At 40.7% G+C, this 27,974-nt stretch overlaps 1 protein-coding gene across 4 annotated transcripts; it reads left to right on the top strand.

Annotated features, from left to right (window-relative positions):
* Positions 1 to 125: 125 nt before the first annotated feature.
* On the top strand, positions 126 to 25,378 carry LOC111957890 (AP-3 complex subunit sigma-1). 4 transcript variants are annotated; one of them, XM_023978968.2, is made up of 7 exons: positions 126 to 528; positions 13,769 to 13,860; positions 15,068 to 15,179; positions 15,325 to 15,396; positions 16,028 to 16,135; positions 17,509 to 17,576; positions 24,846 to 25,378. In XM_023978968.2, exons 1-7 carry the CDS (start codon positions 460 to 462, stop codon positions 24,886 to 24,888), a joined length of 564 nt encoding a protein of 187 aa, XP_023834736.1. In that variant the 5' UTR covers positions 126 to 459; the 3' UTR covers positions 24,889 to 25,378. The 4 variants fall into 4 exon arrangements, with proteins under 4 accessions (XP_023834736.1, XP_023834737.1, XP_023834738.1 ...); XM_023978969.2 differs by having other exon boundaries at positions 17,535 to 17,576; positions 24,846 to 25,116; XM_023978970.2 differs by lacking the exon at positions 24,846 to 25,378 and adding an exon at positions 24,458 to 24,477 and having other exon boundaries at positions 17,535 to 17,576.
* Positions 25,379 to 27,974: the final 2,596 nt, after the last annotated feature.

Below are 27,974 nucleotides of genomic sequence, written 5' to 3'. Positions count from 1 at the left end.
TTTGAGTGACAGCAATTTTAGTGCAGAAGAACTACAGGGGTCGTAAAGAAAATGTGTTATTCACACTGTGAAAGGCAGCAACATGTAATAAAGCGATTAGTCTGCTGGGAAAACTACACGAAGAAGATCGCTAGGACTTTTCCGCCATTTTGGTAACACTATCCAGTGGTTTCAGATCTAGTAAAATGGGACATCTCCAGCTGTCTCAAGTGTCTTGAAAGAGGTGGAGAGGTTGAGTTCTGACTGGTCAAATGAAACGTTTACCATCGCAGTTTGACCCACCACGGCTGTTGTAGTTAGAAGAAGATTAATGGTTTTTGACGTGGAGTATTTCCGCAAAAACTGGATTGAGAAGCGGCATGTAATTTAGCTTGTTAGCCGTTCTAGCTAGAAAGATTGAAACGGATTTCAGCGTCCCAGGTATACCATTTTTCTTCGCCCCTCATAAAACAGAACATCATGATTAAAGCCATAATAATATTCAACAACCATGGAAAACCTCGGCTTTCTAAATTCTACGAGCATTACGTGAGTATGCGGTTGTTTATAATCTACTAACTAGTAACAGTTAATAGCAAGCAAATCTGTCACACAGCTAACGTTTAAATTATCTAGCTAGATAACGTTACTTACTGTACGTTACGAATCCAGTAAAGTTAAAGAGTTACTAGCTAGCTAACCACACTGGGATTCTCGTAACGTTACTTATACAAAAGCTTTGTTTGATGTGACGACATAGCTAGCTAACATTAGCCATTTCTTTTTGGGCTGACAACTAGCTAACGTTAAATAGTTAGCTATGGCAATGTTGTTAGCTAAAACTTAGTTGTGCTAATTAACTGCATCATTATTGAAAACAACAGTACTTGTTAGCTAACGGTACTAGTCATATTCTGAAACTGTAATTTGAGACCAGGCCGGTTTCCCAAAACCAATTTAAGGGAACGTTCACCCATTTTGCCTTATTACATGTGATTGTAGTTGATCCCCCAAACTGATTTTTTAAAACATTTTGTTTCTTTAGTCAGCACTTGACAGACTACAATGAATTATGAGAATGTGTCTAATCATGTTATCACTCCAAACTCATTTTATACTGAACAATATAAACACTACATGCAACAGTTAACGATTTTATTGAGTTCATATAAGGAAATGTCAATTTAAATAAATTAGGCCCTACTCTATGAATTCCACATGATTGTGCAGGGGCATAGCCATGGGTGGGCCTGGGATGGCATAGGCCCACCCACTGGGGAGCCAGGCCCAGCCAATCAGAATGAGTTTTTCTCCACAAAAGGGCTTTATTACAGACAGAAATACCCCTCAGTCCGGGTGTCTGGTTTAAGACAATCTTGCAGGTAAAGAAGCCGGATGTGGAGGTCCTGGGCTGACGTGGTTAACACATGGTCTGCGGTTGAGGCCGGTTGGCCAAATTTCTAAAACAATGTTGGAGGTAGTTTATTGTTGAGAAATTAACATTCAATTCTCTGGCAACAGCTCTGGTGAACTTTCCTGTAATCAGCATGCCAATCGCACGCTCCCTCAACTTGAGCCATCTGTGGCATTGTTGTGTGGCATTGTTGTGACAACTGCACATTTTAGTGGCCTTTTATTGTCCACAGCAAAAGGTGGACCTGTAATGATCATGCTGTTTAGTCAGCTTCTTGATATGCCTCACCTGTCAGGCTTATCCTGGCAAAGGAGAAATGCTCACTAAGGGATGTACACAAATTTGTGCAAGACATTTGAGAGAAATAAGCTTTTTGTGCATATGGAACATTTGTGGGGTATTTTATTTCACCTCATGAAACATGGGACCAACACTTTTACATTTTTGTTCAGTTTACAGTACCAGTCAAAAGTTGACACACCTACTCACTCAAGGGGTTTTCTTAATTGTTTACTATTTTCTACATTGTAGAATGACCCACTCGGAATGTGATAAAATAAATAAAAGCTGAAATAAATAATTCTCTACTATTATTCTGACATTTCACATTCTTAAAATAAAGTGGTGATCCTAACTGATCTAAGACAGGGAATTTTTACTTGGATTAAATGTCAGGAATTGTGAAACTGAGTTGAAATGTTTTTGGCTAACTTCCGACTTCAACTGTATATACAGTGGGGAGAACAAGTATTTGATACACTGCCGATTTTGCAGGTTTTCCTACTTACAAAGCATGTAGAGGTCTACAATTTTATCCCTGATGTCCTTACACAGCGCTCTGGTCTTGGCCATTGTGGAGAGGTTGGAGTCTGTTTGATTGAGTGTGTGGACAGGTGTCTTTTTATACAGGTAACGAGTTCAAACAGGTGCAGTTAATACAGGTAATGAGTGGAGAACAGGAGGGCTTCTTAAAGAAAAACTAACAGGTCTGTGAGAGCCGGAATTCTTACTGGTTGGTAGGTGATCAAATACTATGTCATACAATAAAATGCTAATTAATTACTTAAAAATCATACAATGTGATTTTCTGGATTTTTGTTTTAGATTCCGTCTCTCACAGTTGAAGTGTACCTATGATAAAAATTACAGACCTCTACATGCTTTGTAAGTAGGAAAACCTGCAAAATCAGCAGTGTATCAAATACTTGTTCTCCCCACTGTGTGTGTGTGTATATATATTTATATATATATATATCTATATATATATATAATTGCCTCGGCAAATACGTCAATTCATTACAGATTTCTTGAGTTAGATCAATTCAGACTATTTTAAGGAACTGTTTACTGACTACGGCGTCGCAAGAGGGACAAACGGAATTATTGCTGCTTTTCTTTATAAGCGAGTATGCGAGACGCGGATGTTCACTTCGCCTAGTAGGGTTCTGCTATGAGCAAACCGAACCTAGTATGCAGATGCCTTAAGACTTCGGCAAAAGCGTGCGTCTTCGCCTTTACATAATTACCGTTTACGCAATCCCAAACCGGTCCATTTTTATAAATCACATTCTGGGTCAGGTGGGCATAATTTGAAAGCTTATTATAAAAGCTAAATTATAAAATACTATTTTAGTGTTAGGCATTCACTAAGAAATTAAGAGAAGCAGCTCGTAATATTGGTGCGTATAGAATGGAGTCGAGTGCACTGAGATGCATGGTCTGCGGCACTTTTTTCCCCACAATACAACAAACAGGCTCATTCGGTTCAGAACAACCCAGGGTAAAACGCCATGTGATCAAACATGGTTATCATAAACATCTACTGTATATTACAGGAGTTTTATGATATGGCAATGTGAAGTGCACGTTTAGCTTGTTTGTATGATATCAAAGCCATAATTATTATAGTCCTCAAAGTCTCAACTTTTAAAATACACTACATAACCAAAAGTATGTGGACACCTGCTCGTCAAACATCTCATTCCAAAATCATGGGCATTAATATGGAGTTGGTCCCCCTTTGCTGCTATAATAGCCTCCACTCTTCTGGGAAGGCTTTCCACTGACCTTTTTTAACCTGTCTCTTCTCTCTGGTGAGGTTCTCATTGCTTGGAAGGCAGTCACGGTTTCTCCTTTATTTAAAGGGGGAGATCAAGCTGATCTTAACTGGTATAGGCCTATTTCTATTTTGCCTTGTTTATCAAAAGTGTTGGGAAAACTTGTTAATAATTAACTGACTTGCTTTCTTGATGTGTATATAGTATTCTCTCTGGTATCCAATCTGGTGTCCGCTCAGGTTATGTATGCGTCACTGCAACCTAAAAGGTCCTCAATGATGCCACCATTTCCCTTGATTCTAAGCAATGTTGTGCTGCTCTTTTTATTGACTTGGCCAAAGCTTTTGATACGGTAGACCCATCCATTCTTGTGGGCCGGCTAAGGACTATTGGTGTCTCTGATGGGTCTTTGACCTGGTTTGCTAACTACCTCTCTCAAAGAGTGTATTAAGTCAGAACATCTGCTGTCTCAGCCACTGCCTGTCACCAAGGGTGTACCCCAAGGCCCGATCCTAGGCCTCACGCTCTTCCCAATTTACATCAACAGCATAGCTCAGGCAGTAGGAAGCTCTCTCATAATTTATATGCAGATGATAGTCTTATACTCAGCTGGCCCCTCCCTGGATTTTGTGTTATACGCTCTCCAACAAGCTTTCTCTGCCCTTAACCTTGTTCTGAACACCTCCAAAACAAAGGCCATGTGGTTTGGTAAGAAGAATGCCCCTCCCCACAGGTGTGATTACTACCACCTGAGGGTTTAGGGCTTGAGGTAGTCACCTTATACAAGTACTTGGGAGTATGGCTAGACGGTACACTGTCCTTCTCTCAGCACATATCAAAGGTGCAAGCTAAAGTTAAATCTAGACTTGATTTCCTCTATCGTAATTGCTCCTCTTTCCCCCCAGCTGCCAAACTAACCGTGATTCAGATGACCATCCTACCCATGCTAGATTACAGAGACATAATTTATAGATCGGCAGGTAAGAGGGCTCTCGAGAGGCTAGATGTTCTTTACCGTTCGGCCATCAGATTTGCCACCAATGCTCCTTAATGGAGACATCACTGCACTCAGTACTCTGTAAACTGGTCATCTCTGTATACCCATCGCAAGACCCACTGGTTGAGGCTTATTTATAAAACCCTCTTAGGCCTCACTCCTCCCTATCTGAGATATCTACTGCAGCCCTCATCCTCCACATACAACACCCGTTCTGCCAGTCGCGTTCTGTTAAAGGTCCCCAAAGCGCACACATCTCTGGGTTGTTCGTCCTTTCAGTTCGCTGCAGCTAGCGACTGGAACGAGCTGCAAAAAAACACTCAAACTGGACAGTTTTATCTCCATCTCTTCATTCAAAGACTCAATCATGGACACTCTTACTGACAGTTGTGGCTACTTTGTGTGATATATTGTTGTCTCTACCTTCTTGCCCTTTGTGCTGTTGTCTGTGCCCAATAATGTTTGTACCATGTTTTGTGCTGCTGCCATGTTGTTGCTACCATGTTGTCATATGTTGCTGCCATGCAAACTGTTGTCTTAGGTCTCTCGTTATGTAGTGTGTTTTGTCCTATTTGTATTTAATAAAACATTACATTTTTAATCCCAGCTCTCATCCTTTTGGGAGGCCGTCATTGTAAATAAGAATTTGTTCTTAACTGACTTGCCTAGTTAAATAAAGAAAAAAAAATAGTTGTTGGAACATTGCTGCAGGGACTTGCTTCCATTCAGCCTCAAGTATTAGTGAGGTCGGGCACTGATGTTGGGAGATTATGCCTGGCTCGCAGTCAGGGCTCTGTGCAGTCCAGTCAAGTTCTTCCACACGGATCTCGACAAAAATGTCTATATGGACCTCGCTTTGTGCACAGGAGCATTGTCATGCTGAAACAGGCCCAAACTGTTGCCACAAAGTTGGAATCACTGAATTGTCTAGAATGTCATTGTTTGCTGTACTGTTAAGATTTCCTTTCACTGGAACTAAGGGGCCTTGCCCGAACCATGAAAAACAACCACAGACCATTATTCCACCGCCAACAATCTTTACAGTTGGCACTGTCCGTTTGGGCAGGTAGTGTTCTCCTGGCATCCGCCAAACCCAAATTCATCCGTCGGAGAGCCAGATAGTGAAGCGTGATTCATCACTCCAGAGAACGCGTTTCCACTGCTCCAGAGTCCAATGGCGGCAAGCATTACACCACTCCAGCCGACACTTGGCATTGCTTACGGTGATCTTAGGCTTGTGTGCGGCTGCTCGGCCATGGAAACCCATTTCATGAAGCTCCCGACAAACAGTTATTGTGCTGATGTTTCTTCCAGAGGCCGTTTGGAACTCTGTTGTGGGTGTTGCAACCGAGGACAGATTATTTTTACACGCTTAAGTACTCGGCGGTCCTGTTCTGTGAGCTTGTGTGGCCTACCACTTCGTGGTTGAGCCGTTGTTGCTCCTAGACGTTTCCACTTCACAATAATAGCACTTGCAGTTGACTGGGGCAGCTCTAGCAGGGCAGAAATTTGATGAACTGACTTGTTGGAAAGGTGGCATCCTATGACGGTGTCATGTTGAAAGTCACTGCTCTACTGCCAATGTTTGTCTATGGCGAATGCATGGCTGTGTGCTCAATTTTGTACACCTGTTAGCCATGGGTGTGGCTGAAATAGCCGAGTCCACTAATTTGAAGGGGGGGGTGTGGTTCTAAATCTCAAGAGTAAATAACTCAACGGACGCTATGAAAGCTTAACCAAGTTTAATTATTCCCAGAGGATCAATACAGCTGCATTAGAAGAAACATGTTTCCACCACCACAAGTATGTGTATATATATACTCCAATTTAGGCACTCCTCCTTCTCTCCAATCCTTACATCAATTATGGTTCGACAGAAGGATGAAGTAATGGGGTAATAAACCATCATTTCTCCCTTAAGGGGATCTGACCTGACCTCAACCCTTCTTTTACCTAATCCACAGATGTCCATCCGTATCCTCTATAGCAATCCTGTGACTTCCTCCCGTCCACCCAGCACATTCCAAAGCCATCTGGCTCCTACAGATAACCATTCACTTCTGATGTAAAAACCAGTCTCTTGGATAGCAATGTTCCAAGTTTAACCCTGAATCCAACAGTCCCCCGTTTCGAACATTTTAACTCCATACTGTTCAACATTACACACACTTGAAAATTACTTATAAATGAACAAACAATAATAATAATAAACATGAACAAAAAAAATGAAACATGATTTAACATTCACTGTTAGGCTTATGGCCTCTGTTCTACCTGCACACTCTTATTTCCATCCCATCACAACAGAATGCCATTCCAGCTGAAGCAGTTGGCTTCCTACACTTCAGCTGGAGCTGCTTTTTAGTTTCTCCACTTTCTCCTGGTTCCTAAGAGAGTGATAGCACACAACTTGGAAAGCAACAAAAAGGCACTTAAAACATAACAGCATTAATAACGTGTTAAGATATGCAGAATTATATATGCATGACAACCCAAAGTTTGATAACATGACAAATCCCATCCTCTCGCTTAGCCTGACTATGCCTTGAGGATATTTTTCTGCTGAGGTTGGCAAAAATGGAAGCCCTAAAAAGCCTCCTCGTGCTTTCTCCCAGTCTTCCCAGTCAGACTACAGGATCTAAGAGGTGTTCCCAAGCCATGTCATTCTCACTTTGCTCCTCATCACCTTCCTCCATAGCCACCCGATATATACGTGCGGTAGCCTTATCAATTGTACCTCATCCTGAGGTTAACTCAACACTGCGTAGTCGTTTTAACATCAATGCCCTCAGCACATGATATCCCAACAATATCACCAAAGTAACCCCTGCTATTACTAACACTGCTCCTGACACATATCTCACAACACCCCTCATTTGCGCAGTAGTCCAGTTCCATGCTGTCAATATAGCATCCTTCATCCTACTAGTACTGCTCCTTCAGTTCTTGTCCCTACAGCGACTGCCGTGAGAATAGCTATTGCCTGGAATCTTTCTCCTGCTGTTTGTGGTGGTTAATTTCTTTACTATCAAATGAGGAGAGACACACACAACTCAGTTATACTTAAACTAAATCTTTAATCACTTATTAATAAGGGAGCAGGTCAATACAATGCACACACATAAAGTGAAATGTTTGAGTGCCCTACAATAATGATGGCTGGTCGACGAATCACCCTCGGATGATTCGTTGAGAGCCCCGAGACAAAAGTACGACGGTCCTTTATAGCTAAAATACACCCCTTTCAACCTACATGACGAACAGATGTAAAGAATGGGTAACAAGGTTAAGATTTGTATGAAAGATACTTATAATTCACAGCAGACAGTATCTGCTGTAAAAACAGTTCTCTCTCCCTGGTACCATATAGAACAGAAACATTAACTCATGCTCTGGAATGGGGTCCCTTTAGGTTTTATCACCCAAAAGACATTGTAAATCTCCTGTCAGTGTTATCTCCCAGAGGCCCATCCTCAGTAGAACACACACAGATGAGCGATCTAACAACCCCTTTTTCTGTTGCATGAAACAACCATTTGATGCAATAATAGCATTCTAACGTAATCTTGTAATTTCCACCGTATCTTCGATTATCTTCGTGTTTACTTAGGACTGAACCTTTCAGATACTCCTTACCTGTCTCCCAGTTCATTCCCTGGTCCTTAGCCACCAACATCTCCAATGACCTCCTGTGTTCTGCTACAGTTGGTACCTGTGGATAATACTTTCCTGTGCTTAAGTTAGGTACTCATCCCAAGGCCAATCTACACTCCACCCGTTTGTGAACACCCTTGTTACGGTGTAGACTTTGGGTCCCAACGGTTGATAAGCAGCCACCTTCTGACACTTTCCGTTTACCGTCACTCGGTCCCAATCTTCTGGGAGGTATGTCAAGTATTTACTACCTGTCAAATGGGGGAGCAATTAGTGGCGTTGGAAGAGAATCCAGACACAAACTCTGAGTCACATGTTTCTTAATCACACTCTGCAGAAGATGGGATCTGTGGCTATTCTTTCAAGTGTTATGCCTTTTGTGACAAACTCATTACTAAAAGTTGACAAGTGTCTGAGATGACAACACTGTCTCTACTACTTTCACCATGATCTGGGTATGTGTAACGTTCAATTCATCTCCATAATAGTCCCTATATTGTACACAACTAGCTGTCCTCCCTTTCCTACGAGCTATTTCCTGTAACAATATACATAGAGGAGTTATCGTTCCCCAGAGACTCTAGTACCCACTTCCTTAATTTACTAGACACACAAACTTCCGCCCCAGTCATATTAAATTCTGCTCTGCCAATTCCATGTAACATTAATGCCTTGGTTTTTGGGACTCCATAGAATGCACTGATATCGGTCCTGCCAGAATTTGCAACTAACACTCCGTAGGCCTGACCCGTGACCCCTCCAGCATACCATCTACACTGATGGATGTTGGTCTTTGTCACTAGTTCTGCCCCTAAATGAGTCTGCAAGTATGCCTTCATCTGCTCATGTGCATCTTCTTCCCCCTTACGCTTAATAGTAAGAGTAGTTTGGTTCTCATATTCCCCCCTTAGGATGTTGTCCTAAGGGGGGAGTATAAATACCCCAACAAACTATCTTTCCCCAGGTTCGTGGTCTACCGGTGTCTGAAACTTTCCCTGACCACTTCACCAGTAATGCACTAAAGGGCTATTAAATAAAACCTCCTTTTACGAGATAGCACTTCCCCCACACTATCCTTTGCTACTCCATCGTCAGCGCAATGATTGTGTCGACGCTATCAACCTCCTGAAATGTTTTGAGTTCTGGTAACATTAGTCTGAAAGTTATCGACTGAGCTTCAGCTGATCTAGAACCCTGGCACATGACTTCCATCTGTGGCAACAGAGAAAATCTAGTTTCATTCTTTAAACTCTCAGTATTATTATGTTCCTTCCACACTCCTGTCTGTAACAAAACCACACCTCGTTCAGAACAACCTACGTCCAATGTGCTAGTTCGTTATCAAGTGTCTCCACCCATATCACCAGACCTTTGTGATGAGTGACCTGTCTAGTATCCGTGGCGTTAGTACCGACTTTACCCCAATGCATTCTCGTGTCTTCATATTTAGCAACTCATTCTATGCTAATAGATTGACTATCTTATTTACATGGTTCAGTAACCATCAAAGCAACAGACACCAAAACTGTGTCGGTTAAAATAGCTCCCAGACCCAACCCAACTGCTTGTCTACAGTGGACTCATCCTCTCTCACTTTAGCTTCGCTTCAACTATCATGGCGACTTCTAACTCGCCCATTATGCTGCGGGATATCGTTTCACGTGAGAAGTGTGAACCCACCGAGGAGAGGTTGTGGTCTTTACCGCTGCGGGTGCATGGTCCTGACCAACGCCGTCCCAGCACCCCCGCCTGGTGGATCTTGATGCACACTCGCTCTCCAGGAGTCAGCCTGTGCTCTCGGTTATCTCCTGGCGCCTGCTCCTCGTATGCTGCTTTCACCTGGGATAATACACATTGCAACGCATGGGTCATTTTCTGACAATAGGATAACATAGATTTTCCCATTATCGCCAAATCACTAATCCCGCCGCTTGCGGCCTATACGGGCAATGAATAGCATGGGAGATTCCCAAAGCCTTACGTACCGCTTGTAGCACTTTAGAAGTGAAATGCGTTCCTTGATCAGAATCTAATGTCCGAAATAAGCCCCATCTCGGTATCACTTCCCTTAACTTCTTGACGCACGGATCCCTTTAGCGGGATAATTTTCGTGAACAACCGCTGAATTGCAGAGCGCCAAATAAAAATAAAAATAAAAATAAATATTTATAATCATGAAATCATAAGTGAAATATACCAAAACATAGCTTAGCTTGTTGTTAATCCACCTATCGTGTCAGATTTAGAAAATATGCTTTACAGCGAAAGCAATCCAAGCGTTTGTGAGTTTATCAATCACTAGACAAAACAGTAAGAACAGCTAGCCGCAAATTAGCTTGGTCACGAAAGTCAGAAAAGCAATAAAATGAATCGCTTACCTTTGATAATCTTCGGATGTTTGCACTCACGAGACTCCCAGTTACACAATAAATGTTATTTTTGTTCGATAAAGATTAGTTTTATAACCAAAATCTGCCATTTGGTTTGCGCGTTATGTTCAGAAAACCACAGGCTCGTTCCGGTCCTGAAAGGCAGACAAATTCAAAAAAGTATCCGTAATGTTCGTAGAAACATGTCAAACGTTTTTTATAATCAATTCTCAGTTTGTTTTTAACATACATAATCGATAATATTTCAACCGGACGGTAACCTATTCAATACTACAGAGAAAGAAAATGTCGAGCTAGATCTCTCGCGCGCAGTAACTAATCAAAGGACACATGACGCGTTTTGAAAAATCTCGCTCATTTTTCAAAATAAAAGCTTGAAACTATGTCTAAAGCCTGGTCACAGCCTGAGGAAGTCATTGTAAATGGAGGGGCAGGCAACGGAACAGGGATTTTTCCAAATAAAAGGCACTTCCGGGTTGAATTTCCTCAGGTTTTTGCCTGCAAAATCAGTTCTGTTATACTCACAGACAATATTTTGACAGTTTTGGAAACTTTAGAGTGTTTTCTATCCAAATCTGTCAATTATATGCATATTCTAGTATCTGGACCTGAGAAATAGTCTGTTTACCTTGGGAATGTTATTTTTCCAAACATACAAATTCTGCCCCCTAGCTGAAAGAAGTTAATGCTCCAATCTAATGTTAGATGACATCAGTTTTTTTTTCTTCATCTCTGCTTCTCTCGCTCAGCATAGATGTTTAGGGATCGCGGAGAAAATGCAAAAAAAAAAAAAAAAACAGGAATGATTTTCTGTGCAAAATGTCCAAATTACATCAGTTTGACTGGTTTTAAGGAAAATAAAAGCTGTTAAAACAATTTTTTAAATAAGATTTCAGTTCAGCTTGGATGCAAATTTTATGTACAGTGGGGCAAAAAAGTATTTAGTCAGCCACCAATTGTGCAAGTTCTCCCACTTAAAAAGATGAGAGAGGCCTGTAATTTTCATCATAGGTACACTTCAACTATGACAGACAAAATGAGAAAAAAAATCCAGAAAATCACATTGTAGGATTTTTAATGAATTTATTTGCAAATTATGGTGGAAAATAAGTATTTTGTCAATAACAAAAGTTTATCTCAATACTTTGTTATATACCCTTTGTTGGCAATGACAGAGGTCAAACGTTTTCTGTACGTCTTCACAACGTTTTCACACACGGTTGCTGGTATTTTGGCCCATTCCTCCATGCAGATCTCCTCTAGAGTAGTGATGTTTTGGGGCTGTTGCTGGGCAAGACGGACTTTCAACTCCTTCCAAAGATTTTCTATGGGGTTGAGATCTGGAGACTGGCTAGGCCACTCCAGGACCTTGAAATGCTTCTTACGAAGCCACTCCTTCGTTGCCCGGGCGGTGTGTTTGGGATCATTGGTCATGCTGAAAGACCCAGCCACGTTTCATCTTCAATGCCCTTGCTGATGGAAGGAGGTTTTCACTCAAAATCTCACGATACATGGCCCCATTCATTCTTTCCTTTACACGGATCAGTCGTCCTGGTCCCTTTGCAGAAAAAAGCCCCAAAGCATGATGTTTCCACCCCCATGCTTCACAGTAGGTATGGTGTTCTTTGGATGCAACTCAGCATTCTTTGTCCTCCAAACACGACGAGTTAGTTTTTACCAAAAGTTATATTTTGGTTTCATCTGACCATATGACATTTCTCCCAATCTTCTTCTGGATCATCCAAATGCTCTCTTGCAACTTCAGACGGCCTGGACATGTACTGGCTTAAGCAGGGGGACACGTCTGACCACTGCAGGATTTGAGTCCCTGGCGGCGTAGTGTGGTTACTGATGGTAGGCTTTGTTACTTTGGTCCCAGCTCTCTGCAGGTCATTCACTAGGTCCCCCCGTGTGGTTTCTGGGCATTTTGACCCCACGGGGTGAGATTTGCGTGGAGCCCCAGATCGAGGGAGATATCAGTGGGTCTTGTATGTCTTCCATTTCCTAATAATTGCTCCCACAGTTGATTTCTTCAAACCAAGCTGCTTACCTATTGAAGATTCAGTCTTCCCAGCCTGGTGCAGGTCTATACAATTTTGTTTCTGGTGTCCTTTGACAGCTCTTTGGTCTTGGCCATAGTGGAGTTTGGAGTGTGACTGTTTGAGGTTGTGGACAGGTGTCTTTTATAACTGATAACACGGTCAAACAGGTGCCATTAATACAGGTAACGAGTGGAGGACAGAGGAGCCTCTTAAAGAAGAAGTTACAGGTCTGTGAGAGCCAGAAATGTTGCTTGTTTGTAGGTGACCAAATACTTATTTTCCAACATAATTTGCAAATAAATTCATAAAAAATCCTACAATGTGATTTTCTGGATTTTTTTTCTTCTCATTTTGTCTGTCATAGTTGAAGTGTACCTATGATGAAAATTACAGGCCTCTCTCATCTTTTTAAGTGGGAGAACTTGCACAATTGGTGGCTGACTAAATACTTTTTTGCCCCACAGTATGTGAAATACTATTTGCTTTTATGATGATAATAAAGATAGCACCGCCAACTCTGCTGACGGTCCCTAACTGCGCATTCATTCTCTCAAGATGCTGAAAGAAAATAAATCCCAATTCTCTGTTACTGAGTCAAAATGTACATTTTGCATATAATTTTACTGCAAAAAATGCTTGACTGGCCTTCACAGAGCCCTGACTTCCACCTGATCAAACACCTTTGGGATGAATTGGAATGCTGACTGCGAGCCAAGCCTAATCGCCCAGCATTAGTGCCCAACCTCACTAATGATCTTGCTGTTGAATGGAAGCAAGTCCCTGCAGCAATGTTCCAACATCTAGTGAAATGCCTTCCCAGAAGAGTGGAGGCTGTTATAGTAGCAAAGGACCAACTCCACATTATTGCCCATGACTTTTGGAATGAGATGTTTGATGAGCAGGTGTCCTCATACTGTTGGTCATGTAGTGTATCTTCAAACTATTTTGAATAAAAATAAAATATTGGTGCTAGTCAGTAAAGCTCATTGAGGGTAGTACATTGAGGGAAGTTACTGCTTTCAATTCTTCAAAAAATACATGGTTATGTGACCATTTGGATGTACTACTACTTTTCCAGGTTATTAGTGTGTACATATGGTAGTCTCAGCCATCAGTAAATTATCAGAACAAAAGAATGGATAGTTTTAAACATAAATGTTCTGCAGACCTATACCAAAAGCTTTACATTTTTGTTTTCTCATCCACACTGACTGTTTGTCCTTTATGTTCCACAGAGTGAAGACACAGAACAACAAATCATCAGAGAAACATTTCATCTGGTATCCAAAAGGGATGAGAACGTCTGCAATTTCCTAGAAGGTGGAATGTAAGAGATTTCTTTAAGACGTCATAAACTGTCCACAGGTACTGAAAACAATAACCCCCATATGTTATGTTGGACCCTATTGATATAGAAGGCTTTTGTCTTAACATTTCCTGCTCATGTAACAATGAAATGCATAACCTTTCAATGTCATGTACAACTGATACAAACCAACGATTTGATCTCACGATGTGGGCTGCTCAACAAGACGCTCCACGTGTTGAATCAGCTTTTCACGATGCAACGTCCCCATGACACGTTGCACTGCATGGGAGACCAAAGGGACAGAGGGAGAGTGGTATCAGATAGCGGCCAGCTGGTGGGGAGAGAAATTGGATCATCATGAATAGTTAAATATGATTTAATTATTCATGATGCAGGCTATTGCGTTATGGAACCTCCCTCTCACATGACAGAATAATACAATTGGGGTGTGATCATTGGTGCACACCGTAGAAAAATGTTTTGCGTCGAGAATGAGCCTTTCTTATTGGACAAGTTCAGGTTAGTCTCCCTCTGTTTTGGCCTGTTTGCTTCTTTTCTTTTTGGTTCCTAGTAAATAAACCCCCTGGGATCCCTGGTATATGATTGTTGCTGCTGTTTATGCTCATCAGCAAGTATGATGTTGCTCAAGCAGATCCGGGTCAACATGTTTTTACCAGGCCTTACAAAGATTGTTCAAGGCTTCTGTACCTGGCCTGGACTTAACTTGCGCTAGACACGTGACCCTTTTACTTGTTCATCATACCAGCATGTTTGGCTGTGTTTCACATCATGGAATGTGTGTGTTGACTAATTAACATGACACTGGACTATCCCATGCATTGATTGGTGCCGTGTGAGTGTGTGCCCCTTGTCGTGTGGACTTGTAGAGATGTAGAGGTGAAGTACTAGGAGACAGTGCTGCTGACGTGTCAGTTTGTAGTGTAAGCACACAGGGCAGATGGCTTGTTGTTGCATTGATCTCTGTTAACCAACCGTGGCTCACTTCCACATGCATGCCAGTCTTCACAGATCCCAGGCAAACGCACACCAACTGGTGTTTATTTACTAGACTCCAAACTCATGCAAACGGGCTGGACAGGACCTACCTGAATTTTCCCAATAAGAAACACGTTTTCATTGCAAAGGTTTTGTTACGGTTTGCACTAATGAGTACACCCTTGTTCAGAGTTTTGATTGTCCCTTCATTTTGTTTTTGTGTCGTTAGGTTGATCGGTGGGTCAGAGAACAAGCTCATCTACAGACACTATGCTACGCTCTACTTCGTATTCTGCGTCGATTCCTCGGAGAGTGAGCTTGGCATCCTTGACCTTATCCAGGTAATGTTTCCAAAGTCTTAGGGGAATTGTATTTGAAAAAATATACATTGTTCAACTACAACCATTTTGGTACCACAATTTTAGATAATCTACCGTCCACCAAAAACTATTACACTGTTCAGTGAATGTGATCGTCTCTCCACAGGTGTTTGTGGAAACCCTGGACAAATGCTTTGAGAATGTTTGTGAACTTGACTTAATTTTCCACGTGGACAAGGTAGAGAATTATTTTATCAACTATATCCTGTTATTTCATCCTTAATTTTTATTCACTATACCAAGGATGTAAGTCAACCTTGCTCCAAACAGCGGCATTAAATGCTCACAATGAATGTCTGACTTCCCATAGAAACTCACTGTGTTATAGTGTCATTTGTTTACTGTAAGACTGTCTGAATTCATCTCCCGTCAAATCAAAGTTGGCCGTGTACACAGTTTAGCAGATGTTATAGCGGGTCCAGCGAAATGCTTGTATGCAGCAAAATCCTTGTAGAAACAGGGCGGCTGTGTCCATCAGCGTCATCTTAATGATATCCCTGTGACAATGCTTCAGTCCTGCTGGCTCTTGTCACAAGAAAATCTATTGGGCATGTCTAGCCAAGTCTGTGGCAGCGAAGCAGGATATTACAGTACTTTCTGCACAGGGTGCAGCATTTCACACACAGAGATGACATTGATATTCATGTGTACAGAGGAGCGAGTTTGTGAGAACCTTTTCTCTACAGCAGGTTACAAATATGTGAAAGGCACAGAAAATAATCCCCCCTAAAACATCTCTTTTGGGTGAAAGCAATAGGATGTTTTCGCAGAAGAGCCTATAAATAGAACATTTTGGATTGAACCTGTAGGTACACAATATACTGGCAGAGATGGTGATGGGAGGAATGGTGCTAGAGACCAACATGAATGAGATCATCACACAGGTGGACGCCCAAAACAAAATGGAGAAATCAGAGGTAAGAGTGGCAGTAATTCGTTCTGACTTCTCATACTCCAGGTATGTGTAGGCATGTGTGTATGCTGGAACCTGCATGCCCCTCCAGTGCCCTGACTCTGAGTGTTTGTGCTCTCTGGCCCTCCGCTACTGCACTGCTGAACCACACAGCATTACATTTATCTTCCTTCCTACCCCTAAGTTATAATCATCATCACAGACACCGATTGTCTCTTCTTTGGAATCTAAATTTACACATTGTCCAATGCATCTGCGGAATCTTGATCCTGAACAATCACACACTCATGAGATGCATTGCTCATCCCACTCTACAGACTGGACATCTCGTGTTGACGTATTTGCTTAAACGGGGAGATGGTGGTAGTGTTTCTATGGCTGTTGAATGGTTAGTTGTGGTCAGAGAGCGATGTTGAATTAACGACATTCGATGTTCAAGTCTAGATATTAAGGCCTAGACATTTCTTTGTTCTCAGATCTCTTTGAAAACAATTTCTAAATTTCATCATTCATGAAAACCGATTGTTACAGCCAGAGATAATTTTATGGAATCATTGCCATTTACCAATTGCAGAACAATGCCATTATGACTGTATTCTGATCCATCTAAATACAAGACCCGGTGTATTTTTAAATTGACACACACAAAATATTCCAGTTAAATAAATGGATATGAAGCCAAATATTTAAAAGCCACAAATGTTTATCAAAGTTCTTTTGAGGAGTTATTTTAGGTTTTGTTTGCTTACTGCACAATGTAAGGTTACATGGTGTGACTCAAAAGTCCTACGGGTGTGTAACTTGCTGTTAACTTATCTTTATATCAAATTGGTGCTGCACCATTGGCTAACATTTACAGATATTACCTCACTGTAGCAATGTGGCTGTATCTAATAATGGAAATCCATGCTTTGGTAACAACTTTTGGCCGTATTGTGTGGTTGATTTGAAATGGAATCATTATTGTATTGTACGCCAAGTCTTTGACTGCTCAACAAACATCAGATGTGCTCCGTCTTTTCCTTCTTGGACCTACCCTAGACCGCAGTGTGTTTATAGTCATGATCATTCAAACTTCAACGCTAATTCAGAGCCATAAATAATGACGTAAACAACATAAATTCCTAGTAGTGTGTAATAAAAAAAATCAATACAAATTGGTGAAGAATGATCGGCTGTATTTAGTTCACTTTCACATGCTCATCAATATGAAACATCAGAAGTGTTGCTATGCCTTTGGAGGTGTTGAGGCTTCTCAGTGCAGTCTATGAATGCGGTCTACGATAGGTCTCATCACTTTCTATTTTTATAAACTGTAATTTCTTTGATCTGCTTTAACAACATTCCTCATTCCTCTTTTCCCCTGACCCTTTCTAGTTCTTTCCATTCTTCTCTCTTTACAGACATTTATCTTTCAGTCTCCCAGGCAGGACAGGTAGACACAGGTACTGCTAAATTTCCAACAAGTACTGTAACTTCCCAAATTTATTTACACTATCCGTAGTTCTCCATAGGCTGACCACTTAATAACAAAATGACATCACTAACATCTAAATATTTTTACAGCATACCCTAAAATGTATCAATGGTACCTAAAAGGAGCATTGAAACCACAAATTACTTGGCTAACATGTTATCAATTATCATTTGAAACTTCCATGTATTTCATTGCGATGTTGTTAATTAAAGGCCCAATGCAGCTGTTTTTATCTCCAATATTAAACAATTTCTGGGTAACATAAGTACCTTACTGTGATTTAAAATATATATATTAAAATGGTCAAAAATAAACAGGTTCTTAGTAAACAGCAATTTTTCTAAGAATTTTGTAGGGAGGGGAAAACCTGAAAAATAACTGTTAATGGCAGAGGTTTGGCCTTTTTCTTATTGGTCTATCAACTAATTGACCACCTGGTGATTTCACCAGGCAGGTCAAACCGCAATTACACTAAAAGGGCATTATCATAATTTTCACCATTTCACATTATGGTGAAATGTACTAACCTAACCTAACAGTACTAACCTCATAGTGTGGAAATATACACTACCGGTCAAAAGTTTTAGAACACCTACTCATTCAAGGGTTTTTCTTTATTTGTACTATTTTCTACATTGCAGAATAATAGTGAAGACATCAAAACTATGAAATGACACATATGGAATCATGATGTAACCAAAAAAGTGTTAAATAGATCCAAATATATTTGAGGTTCTTCAAAGTAGCCACCCTTTGCCTTGATGACAGCTTTGCACACTCTTGGCATTCTCTCAACGAGCTTCACCTGGAATGCTTTTCCAACAGTCTTGAAGGAGTTTGACATATGCGGCGCACATGTTGGCTGCTTTTCCTTCACTCTGTGGTCCGACTCATCCCAAACCCATCAATTTTGGTTGAGGTCGGGGGATTGTGGAGGCCAGGTCATCTGATGCAGCACTCCGTCACTCTCCTTTCATGGAAAAATAGCCTTTACACAGCCTGGAGGTGTGTTGGGTCATTGTCCTGTTGAAAAACAAATGATAGTCCCATTAAGCGCAAACCAGATGGGATGGTGTATCACTGCAGAATGCTGTGGTAGCCATGCTGGTTAAATTGAGATGGTCCTGTGATGCAGTATTACAGCAATTCCCCACATGAATGATGTCATTAGGTAATACTATGGAAATAATTCTCACATTGAATAGCTGTCGCTATACACTTGTCTGTACATTTTAATAATCAAACATTAGATTGAACATTGTCATATTTTACAAACACTGAACCTTGTCACTCCCCATTACCAACAAGTAAGTCCTTACCTCAGCGTGTTTCCACTGAGTTGTTACAATTCTAATATATTACAGTGCAGTGCATTCGGAAAGTATTCAAACCCCTTTTCACTTTTTGCTATATTATAGCCTTTTTTTAAATCCTCAATCTACACACAATACCGCATAACGGCGACTCAAAAACAGGTGTTTAGAAAATTTAGCAAATTTAAATTTAAAAAAAGAAGTAAATTTAATATTTCAGTTATGTGTTCAGACTCTAGTTTGTTGAAGCACTTTTGGCAGTGATTACAGCCTTGTCGTCTTGGCACACCTGTATTTGTATTTTTTCTCCCATTCTTCTCTGCAGATCTACTCGAGCTCTGTCAAGTTGGATGGGGAGCGTCGATGCACAGCTATTTTCAGGTCTCCATAGACGTTTTATCGGGTTCAAGTCCGGGCTCTGGCTGGGCCACACAAGGACGTTCAGAGACTTGTCCCTTCGCCCCAGTCTGAGGTCCTGAGCGCTCTGGAGCAGGTTTTCATCAACAATCTCTCTCTGTACTTTGCTCTGTTCATCTTTCCCTCGATCCTGACTAGTCTCCCAGTCCCCGCCACTGAAAGACACCCCCACAGCTTGATGCTGCCACCCCAATGCTTCACCATAGGGATGTTGCCAGGTTTCCTCCAGATGTGACGTTTGGCATTCAGACCAAGAAGTTCAATCTTGGTTTCATCAGACCAGAAGATCTTGTTTCTCATGGTCAGAGTCCTTTAGTTGCCTTTTTGCAAACGCCAAGCGGGCTGTCATGTGCCTTTACTGAGGAGTGGGTTCCGTCTGGCCACTCTACCATAAAGCCCTGATTTGTGGAGTGCTGCAGAGATGGTTGTCCTTCTGGAAAGTTCTCCCATCTCCACAGAGGAACTCTGGAGCGCGACCATCTGGTTCTTGGTCACCTCCCTGATCAGAGCCCTTCTACCCCGATTGCTCAGTTTGGCTGGGTGGCCAGCTCTAGTAAGAGTCTTGGTGGTTCCAAACTTCTTCCATTTAAGAATGATGTAGGCCACTTTGTTCTTGGGGACCTTCAATGCTGCAGAAATGTTTTGGTACCCTTCCCCAGATTTGGAGCACTCGGGAGAAGGGAATTATAATTATTATATATATATATTTTTAGGGGGCGTTTCGGCCACACAGGGGATGCCGCCGGGAAATTTGAGGCATTATCAAATGCTTGTCAAATTGTGAATGAGAGACTGAAGTGTGTACAGCCTGAGCCAAAAACAAAGCAGAGGTCATGCCTTTCAAGCAGCCTTACAATGTATTAAAAATCAAAACATACCCCAACGTTTGTAGAACTAAAGTTACCTAATTTTAAATTAAGCATATAGGGGTACCTATTTCTTTGTTAACCTCTCAACACAGATTAGCCACATGTGCGCACTTCCTCATCGTTTGGAGAAAATATCCTTTCTATTTTATTCAGCTTTCTTCAATTGGTTTCTTCAATTGTATTCTTCATAATATAAAATAATGCCACGGAATTCTAAGCAAACGTTCTCTGCTTAATGAACTAGTGTATCCCTCAGCCATATGGCATAGACAGATCAGGACCTAACATAAGGACAACTGAGTTTTGAATTCTGTTCTTCTGAAATAGACTACATTTTCTTCATATCATGTTTCTTTAGACCTGTCTAAAATAATGGATTTATTGTTAAGGTGTAGGCTATATTACATGGATTGATTAAACTTTTTAAAATGTAGATGTTCCAAAGGTCTGCATCAGTGACTTGTAGACTGTGTGGAAGCCAGGAGATGCTAACGGTGTTTGTGTTAACCTCTAGGGTACGTGGGACGGTAGCGTCCCACCTCGTCAACAGCCAGTGAAACTGCAAGGCGCCAAATTCAAACAGAAATCCCATAATTAAAATTCCTCAAACATACATGTACAGTGAGGGAAAAAAGTATTTGATCCCCTGCTGATTTTGTACGTTTGCCCACTGACAAAGAAATGATCAGTCTATAATTTTAATGGTAGGTTTATTTGAACAGTGAGAGACAGAATATCAACAAAAAAATCCAGAAAAACGCATGTCAAAAATGTTATYAATTGATTTGCATTTTAATGAGGGAAATAAGTATTTGACCCCTCTGCAAAACATGACTTACTACTTGGTGGCAAAACCCTTGTTGGCAATCACAGAGGTCAGACGTTTCTTGTAGTTGGCCACCAGGTTTGCACACATCTCAGGAGGGATTTTGTCCCACTCCTCTTTGCAGATCTTCTTCAAGTCATTAAGGTTTCGAGGCTGACGTTTGGCAACTCGAACCTTCAGCTCCCTCCACAGATTTTCTATGGGATTAAGGTCTGGAGACTGGCTAGGCCACTCCAGGACCTTAATGTGCTTCTTCTTGAGCCACTCCTTTGTTGCCTTGGCCGTGTGTTTTGGGTCATTGTCATGCTGGAATACCCATCCACGACCCATTTTCAATACCCTGGCTGAGGGAAGGAGGTTTTCACCCAAGATTTGACGGTACATGGCCTGTCTCTTATACACATCTAGATGTGTATAAGAGACAGGTGCCAAAGAACTCCATTTTGGTCTCATCTGACCACAACACGTTCACCCAGTTGTCCTCTGAATCATTCAGATGTTCATTGGCAAACTTCAGACGGGCATGTATATGTGCTTTCTTGAGCAGGGGGACCTTGCGGGCGCTGCAGGATTTCAGTCCTTCACGGCATAGTGTGTTACCAATTGTTTTCTTGATGACTATGGTCCCAGCTGCCTTGAGATCATTGACAAGATCCTCCTGTGTAGTTCTGGGCTGATTCCTCACCGTTCTCATGATCATTGCAACTCCACGAGGTGAGATCTTGCATGGAGCCCCAGGCTGAGGGAGATTGACAGTTCTTTTGTGTTTCTTCCATTTGCGAATAATCACAGAAACTGTTGTCACCTTCTCACCAAGCTGCTTGGCGATGGTCTTGTAGCCCATTCCAGCCTTGTGTAGGTCTACAATCTTGTCCCTGACATCCTTGGAGAGCTCCTTGGTCTTGGCCATGGTGGAGAGTTTGGAATCTGATTGATTGATTGCTTCTGTGGACAGGTATCTTTTATACAGGTAAGAAACTGAGATTAGGAGCACTCCCTTTAAGAGTGTGCTCCTAATCTCCGTTCGTTACCTGTATGAAAGACACCTGGGAGCCAGAAATCTTTTTGATTGAGAGGGGGTCAAATACTTATTTCCCTCATTAAAATGCAAATCAATTTATAACATTTTTGACATGCATTTTTCTGGATATTTTTGTTGTTATTCTGTCTCTCACTGTTCAAATAAACCTACCATTAAAATTATAGACTGATAATTTCTTTTGTCAGTGGGCAAACGTACAAAATCAGCAGGGGATCAAATACTTTTTTCCCTCACTGTATTTTATACCATTTTAAAAGATACACTTGTTGTAAATCCAGCCACAGTGTTCGATTTCAAAAAGGCTTTACGACGAAAGCAAACCAAACGATTATGTTAGGTGAGTGCCTATTCACAGAATAACACAGACATTTTTCCAGCCAAAGAGAGGATTCACAAATCAGAAATATAGATGAAATGAATCACTAACCTTTGATCTTCATCAGATGACACTCATAGGACTTCATGTTACACAATACATGTATGTTTTGTTTGGTAAAGTTCATATTTATATCCAAAAATCTGAGTTTACATTGGCACCTTACGTTCAGTAGTACCAAAACATCCGGTGATTTTGAAGAGAGCCACATCAATTTACAAAAATACTCATTATAAATGTTGATAAATACAAGTGTTATGCATGGAACTTTAGAATCACTTCTCCTTAATGCAACCGCTGTGTCAGATTTCAAAAAAGCTTTACGGAAAAAGCAAACCATGCAATCTGAGGTCGGCGCTCAGAGCCCAATCAAGACAAAAAGATATCCGCCTTATTGTGCAGTCAACAGAAGTCAGAAATAACATTATAAACATTCACTTACCTTTGATGATCTTCATCAGAATGCACTCCCAGGAATCCCAGTTCCACAATAAATGTTTGTTTTGTTCGATAATGTCCATCATTTATGTCCAAATTCCTCCTTGTTCTAACGTTCAGTACACTTTCCAAACTCACGACGCGCGTGCAAGTCCAGTGGAAAGTACGGACTAAAAGTTTTAAAAGTTATATTACAGTCCGTAGAAACATGACTAACGAAGTATTGAATCAATCTTTAGGATGTTTTTAACATAATTCTTCAATAATGTTCCAACCGGAGAATTCGTTTGTCTTCAGAAGTGCGGTGGAACAGAGCTCGCTCTCACATGAACGCGCATGGTCAGCGTATGTTCAGCTCATGGTAGACCTTACTCAATCCACTCTCATTCGGCACCACTTCACAGTAGAAGCATCAGACAAGGCTCTAAAGACTGTTTACATCTAGTGGAAGCCTTAGGAAGTGCAACATGACCAATATCCCACTGTATCTTCAATAGGGAATGAGTTGAAAAACGACCAACCTCAGATTTCCCACTTCCTGGTTGAATTTTTTTCTCAGGTTTTTGCCTGCCATATGAGTTCTGTTATAATCAGACATCATTCAAACAGTTGTAGAAACTTCAGAGTTTTCTATCCAAATCTAGTAATAATATGCATATTCCAGCTTTTATGGCTGAGTAGCAGGCAGTTAACTCTGGGCACGCTTTTCATCCGGACGTGAAAATACTGCCCCCTACCCCAAAGAAGTTAAAGGTCAATTACTGTGAGACCAGAAGTTATTTGGTTGACAATCACCAGCTGACAAAATTCTGTGACCGCCACAGCCCTAATATAGACTGGTGTGTGTGCCTTTCCAATCAATTGAATTTACCACAGGTGGACTCCCAAGTTGTAGAAACATCTCAATGAGGATCAATGGAAACAGGATGCACCTGAGCTCAATTTCTAGTCTCATAGCAAAGGGTCTGAATACTTATGTAAAATAAGGTATTTCTGTTAAAAAAAATTATACATTTGCAAAAATGTTTCAACCTGTTTTTGCTTTGTCATTATGGGGTATTGTGTATAGATTGAGGAAAAAAATATTTAATCAATTTTAGAATAAGGCTGTAATGTAACAAAATGTGGTAAAGGGGAAGGCTTCTGAATACTTTCCGAATGCACTGTATATCCTTGAAAATGTTCCCACATTTTTAAATCCACTTTCAGTGAAACAGTTTGTTTATTGTACTTTAGGAATGGCCAGAAAAAGGACTACGAAACTATACTGAATTGTATTTCACAGAGAACAATTTTAATCTGAGAACCTTTCACATAAATATAAATATGTAGCAAAATAAATCTTAGTGCAATGTGATAATTTCCTTTAGGCCATCTGATATTGCTCTAGTTCGTTCCTCTTTCCTAAGACGCGTAAATAAATAAGATATTTCACTATAGTCATGTTCAAATTTGGTTTTCGGGATTTCAATAAAGATTCTATACATCTATAGCTTCATTTCCTTCTCATCTCAAATTCAATTTTTTTCTTCTTTACCCAATTCTCCTTGCATTTGTATCCTTATCAGTCCTGAAGAATTTGGTAGGTTCACTTTTCAAGCAATGCTGCCTCCGTCTTTTTAAAAGTCAATACTATTGAATATTTCAAGATCTATGAATGTAGCACTATGTTCTCACAGTTGATTCATAATTGGCTCTGGTTGTGATGTAAATCATAAATGAACTAAATAATGCATGTGCATATGAAGCAAGGCATTTGAATGTACATTTGCACACGTCTGTTAATAGTTGATGCTTTGCATTTTGTCTGTTGTCCGTATAGTGCTTTTATATTTAGTACTGTGGAGTTGTGTGTCCCTGTCCATTGTGAGTAGGTCTGGTGGTGTGAAAGTTGTAACGTGCAATATGTTTGTAAGCGTTTCTGGTGACTCTTAACTCTCTGTGTTTTGTGTGTAGGCTGGTATTGCAGGTGCACCTGCTCGTGCCGTATCTGCCGTAAAAAACATGAACCTTCCCGAAATGCCCAGAAACATCAACATTGGAGACATCAGCATAAAAGTGCCAAACTTACCTTCCTTCAAATAGCGGCATGACCCACTGTGCAGAAGTTGACCAATGTTTACGATGCAATTTGTTTACCAAAATCAAAATGAATATCAACAAAGATCACGAAGGTACTGTGTGAATTCCTTTGGCGTTAAATCATCCTTTGTTTCCTTGTTTTAAATGACTGTCATTGATGTGGCTTGTTTGAGAAAATTAAGTATTTATTTATTACATTCCTCTACCCTCACTGGAGGTGTTCCATTATGTATTGGCTGCTACAGTATTGGAAAATCATACCTTGGTAGTTTGTAAAACAAACTGAACAGAATATTCTTATATACAATATGATGGAATTGTATTTCTTTGTCTTGTCTGTATACAACATTCTAAATGATCTTGTCTTATCAAATTATTTTCTCTTGATTTTTAATCAGTGAATGTAATTTTTTTTCTTCTCCTTTTTGCAACTCAATAAAGTATTGAATCATTTAATGCCTATGTGTTTGCAGTGAACCTGGTTTCATACTATACAATTGTGTAATAGTGCCTTCTGAAAGAAGAGCAAGTTGGGCCGCTGTTGATCCAAGTAGCTTGCATCTTATGGACAGTAAATATCCTATGATTCAAACTAACTTTTTGCAATGCAATTAATAATTGATTCACAATGTACTGTGGTTTACACTTAGGTGCAGTTTGGCCATCACGTGTGACAGCTCAGCTGATAATGGCACGTGACTGCTTTTCTCTGCTCTTGCGCAACACAATTAGTAAAAATGTACTTTCTTTCATAGCTGGTTCTATGAAAACAAGTAATTAAACCATAGATGACAATGTCCTATTCAGTTGATTCCGTATTTGTTGCGTAATAAAGTGATTCAATGAAGCGTGCAATATGGTGGTCGCGAATGCAGTAATACACAATGGTCGGCAGGGTTGCCATGTCTGTGGTTTTCCTAATAAATGGGGCTACTTTGAAAACGATGTCATGTGTGAAAATGTATTGGTTGCAGGATATTGGGCAATTTCTAATTTGCACTCTGGCTGCCATGGCATTTCTCTTTATAACACTATATTTCACTGTGCCATGATGACTTTCAGGAAGTGAGGCAGGCTGTTGCTGAGAGAGAGAGAGAGAGGGGTCATGGGTTCCTGAGTTCTTTTGCAAAAAAATATAATTATAGCTGGAATAATGTAGATAAACTTGGATTTTTCCCCACAAGGATTTATACAGGACTTATACCTTCTACATCAAAATTCCATACCGAAAACCTTGATTTGGACAAAATTACCGGAATGGATTCTGACTACCAAGGACTATCAACAAAAAAAATTCTAACAAACCAAAACCTGCAGAAGAACCACAGAGGAAACATGGAAATAACATCCAACACACAACTGAGTGAGTAATGTTCAGTCTGAACCTACTTACTTCTGAAAAAGTAAAAGACAATCTCTAGGTAATTTTGTTAATGTAAAGCCTAGTAAATAAGCCTACCAAGTTGCTAGGACAGAACAGACCTGGCTGCAACTTAAATTAGCACTGAAGTGAGATATGAAAACTCTTGAGCCTAACAATGGCAGGAGTGTTTCACAGCCTCCCCCACCCAAATGCAGAGGCCTTTGAAGCCCTCCTGCGCTATGGCTTAACCCTGTGCAGATGTCATCACAGTACAGTACCACTTGGATATTAAAAATACTGCACGGAATAAGTACAAAAATACGATTAAGGACAATCCAGAGACACTATTTGTTGACGGCTACAAAGAGGAGAACGTAAACAACTTAATTTTCCACACAAACCATCCCCTGGCATGGCACAGTGCTAGAGGAGCACTGTGTCAAGAGAAGAGGGTATTGGCCCAGGTTGGAAACTCAGAATACTAGATATTAAGGAAATTGAAACAATCTCCTGTCAATGTGTACAAGTCTAGGACAGTAATGGTGCAGGGCATCCTCAAGCAGTTCCAGCTGGACTTATACGGGATCAGAGAGCGAGCACAGCAGGAAAAGCGCTCTCTGTGATGACTCCCCCATCCTGAGCGAGTCTGATCAGACCCCACAAAACAGCCAAGCACAACAACATCCCCCCCAACAAGACCCAGAGGGCTGAAGGTAGAGATGGGCGCCTGTCTGAGACAGCTGGCTGCATTCCGGAATGAGGTGAGAGGAACACATGGCACAGGTAAATGCAGTGAAGGAGGGCGAGAAACACATGGCACATGTAAATGCAGTGAAGAAGGAGGGAGAGGCACACATGGGACAGCTAACAGCATTAATAGGGATATTTTCGCCTAAAATGACGTACCCAAATCTAACTGCCTGTAGCTCAGGCCCTGAAGCAAGGATATGCATATTCTTGGTACCATTTGAAAGGAAACACTTTGAAGTTTGTGGAAATGTGAATTGAATGTAGGAGAATATAACACAATAGATCTGGTGGAAGAAAAACAGAAAAAAACAACTGTTTTTTTTTCTACCACCATCTTTGAAATGCAGCCGAAAGTTCCCACATCTAGCCATCAGTCTGGTTGTAATTCCGATGGTGTCCAGGAGATGGCAGCAGTGTATGTGCAAAGTTTAAGACGGATAACTTGATGTGTGAGCAGACTACATGACATTTAGTGTGAAGTCACCCAGGTACATTTGGGCAAATCGTGATAGAGACATTTACATTCATATTACATTTTTCTGCAAGAATATCGTCAAATCTGTATACTTGGATGTTAATTTAGCTTTTCCAGTATTCAACATTTGCAAAACACCCAGTTTTCATAACATAATTCTCCATATTCTTATAATTTTTGTCCAAAAGGAAAAGGATTGCTGTGGCACAAGGTTAGCGGCTACATTGTGCGACAGATACAGGGTTTACGGATACTCTCGTAAAGCCCAGCTCATTGGCTATCTAGCTACAGTTGAAGTCGGAAGTTTACATACACCTTAGCAAAATACATTTATTAAACTCAATTTCACAATTCTTGACATTTAATCCTCTTAGAAATTCCTTGTTTTATGTCAGTTAGGATCACAACTTTATTT

This window comes from Salvelinus sp. IW2-2015, linkage group LG33 (genome assembly GCF_002910315.2).
Source record: "Salvelinus sp. IW2-2015 linkage group LG33, ASM291031v2, whole genome shotgun sequence".
NCBI classification, from domain to species: Eukaryota; Metazoa; Chordata; class Actinopteri; order Salmoniformes; family Salmonidae; genus Salvelinus; species Salvelinus sp. IW2-2015.
The sequence above is the reverse complement of the archived record's forward strand: the minus strand, read 5'-3'. Positions and strand labels throughout refer to the sequence as shown.

Coding starts and splice junctions, on each gene's coding strand:
- LOC111957890 (XM_023978965.2), top strand. CDS start 460: ATGATTAAAGCCATAATAATATTCAACAACCATGGAAAACCTCGGCTT. Junction 529..13,768: donor CTAAATTCTACGAGCATTAC/GTGAGTATGCGG, acceptor TATGTTCCACAG/AGTGAAGACACAGAACAACA. Junction 16,136..24,845: donor ACAAAATGGAGAAATCAGAG/GTAAGAGTGGCA, acceptor TTTTGTGTGTAG/GCTGGTATTGCAGGTGCACC.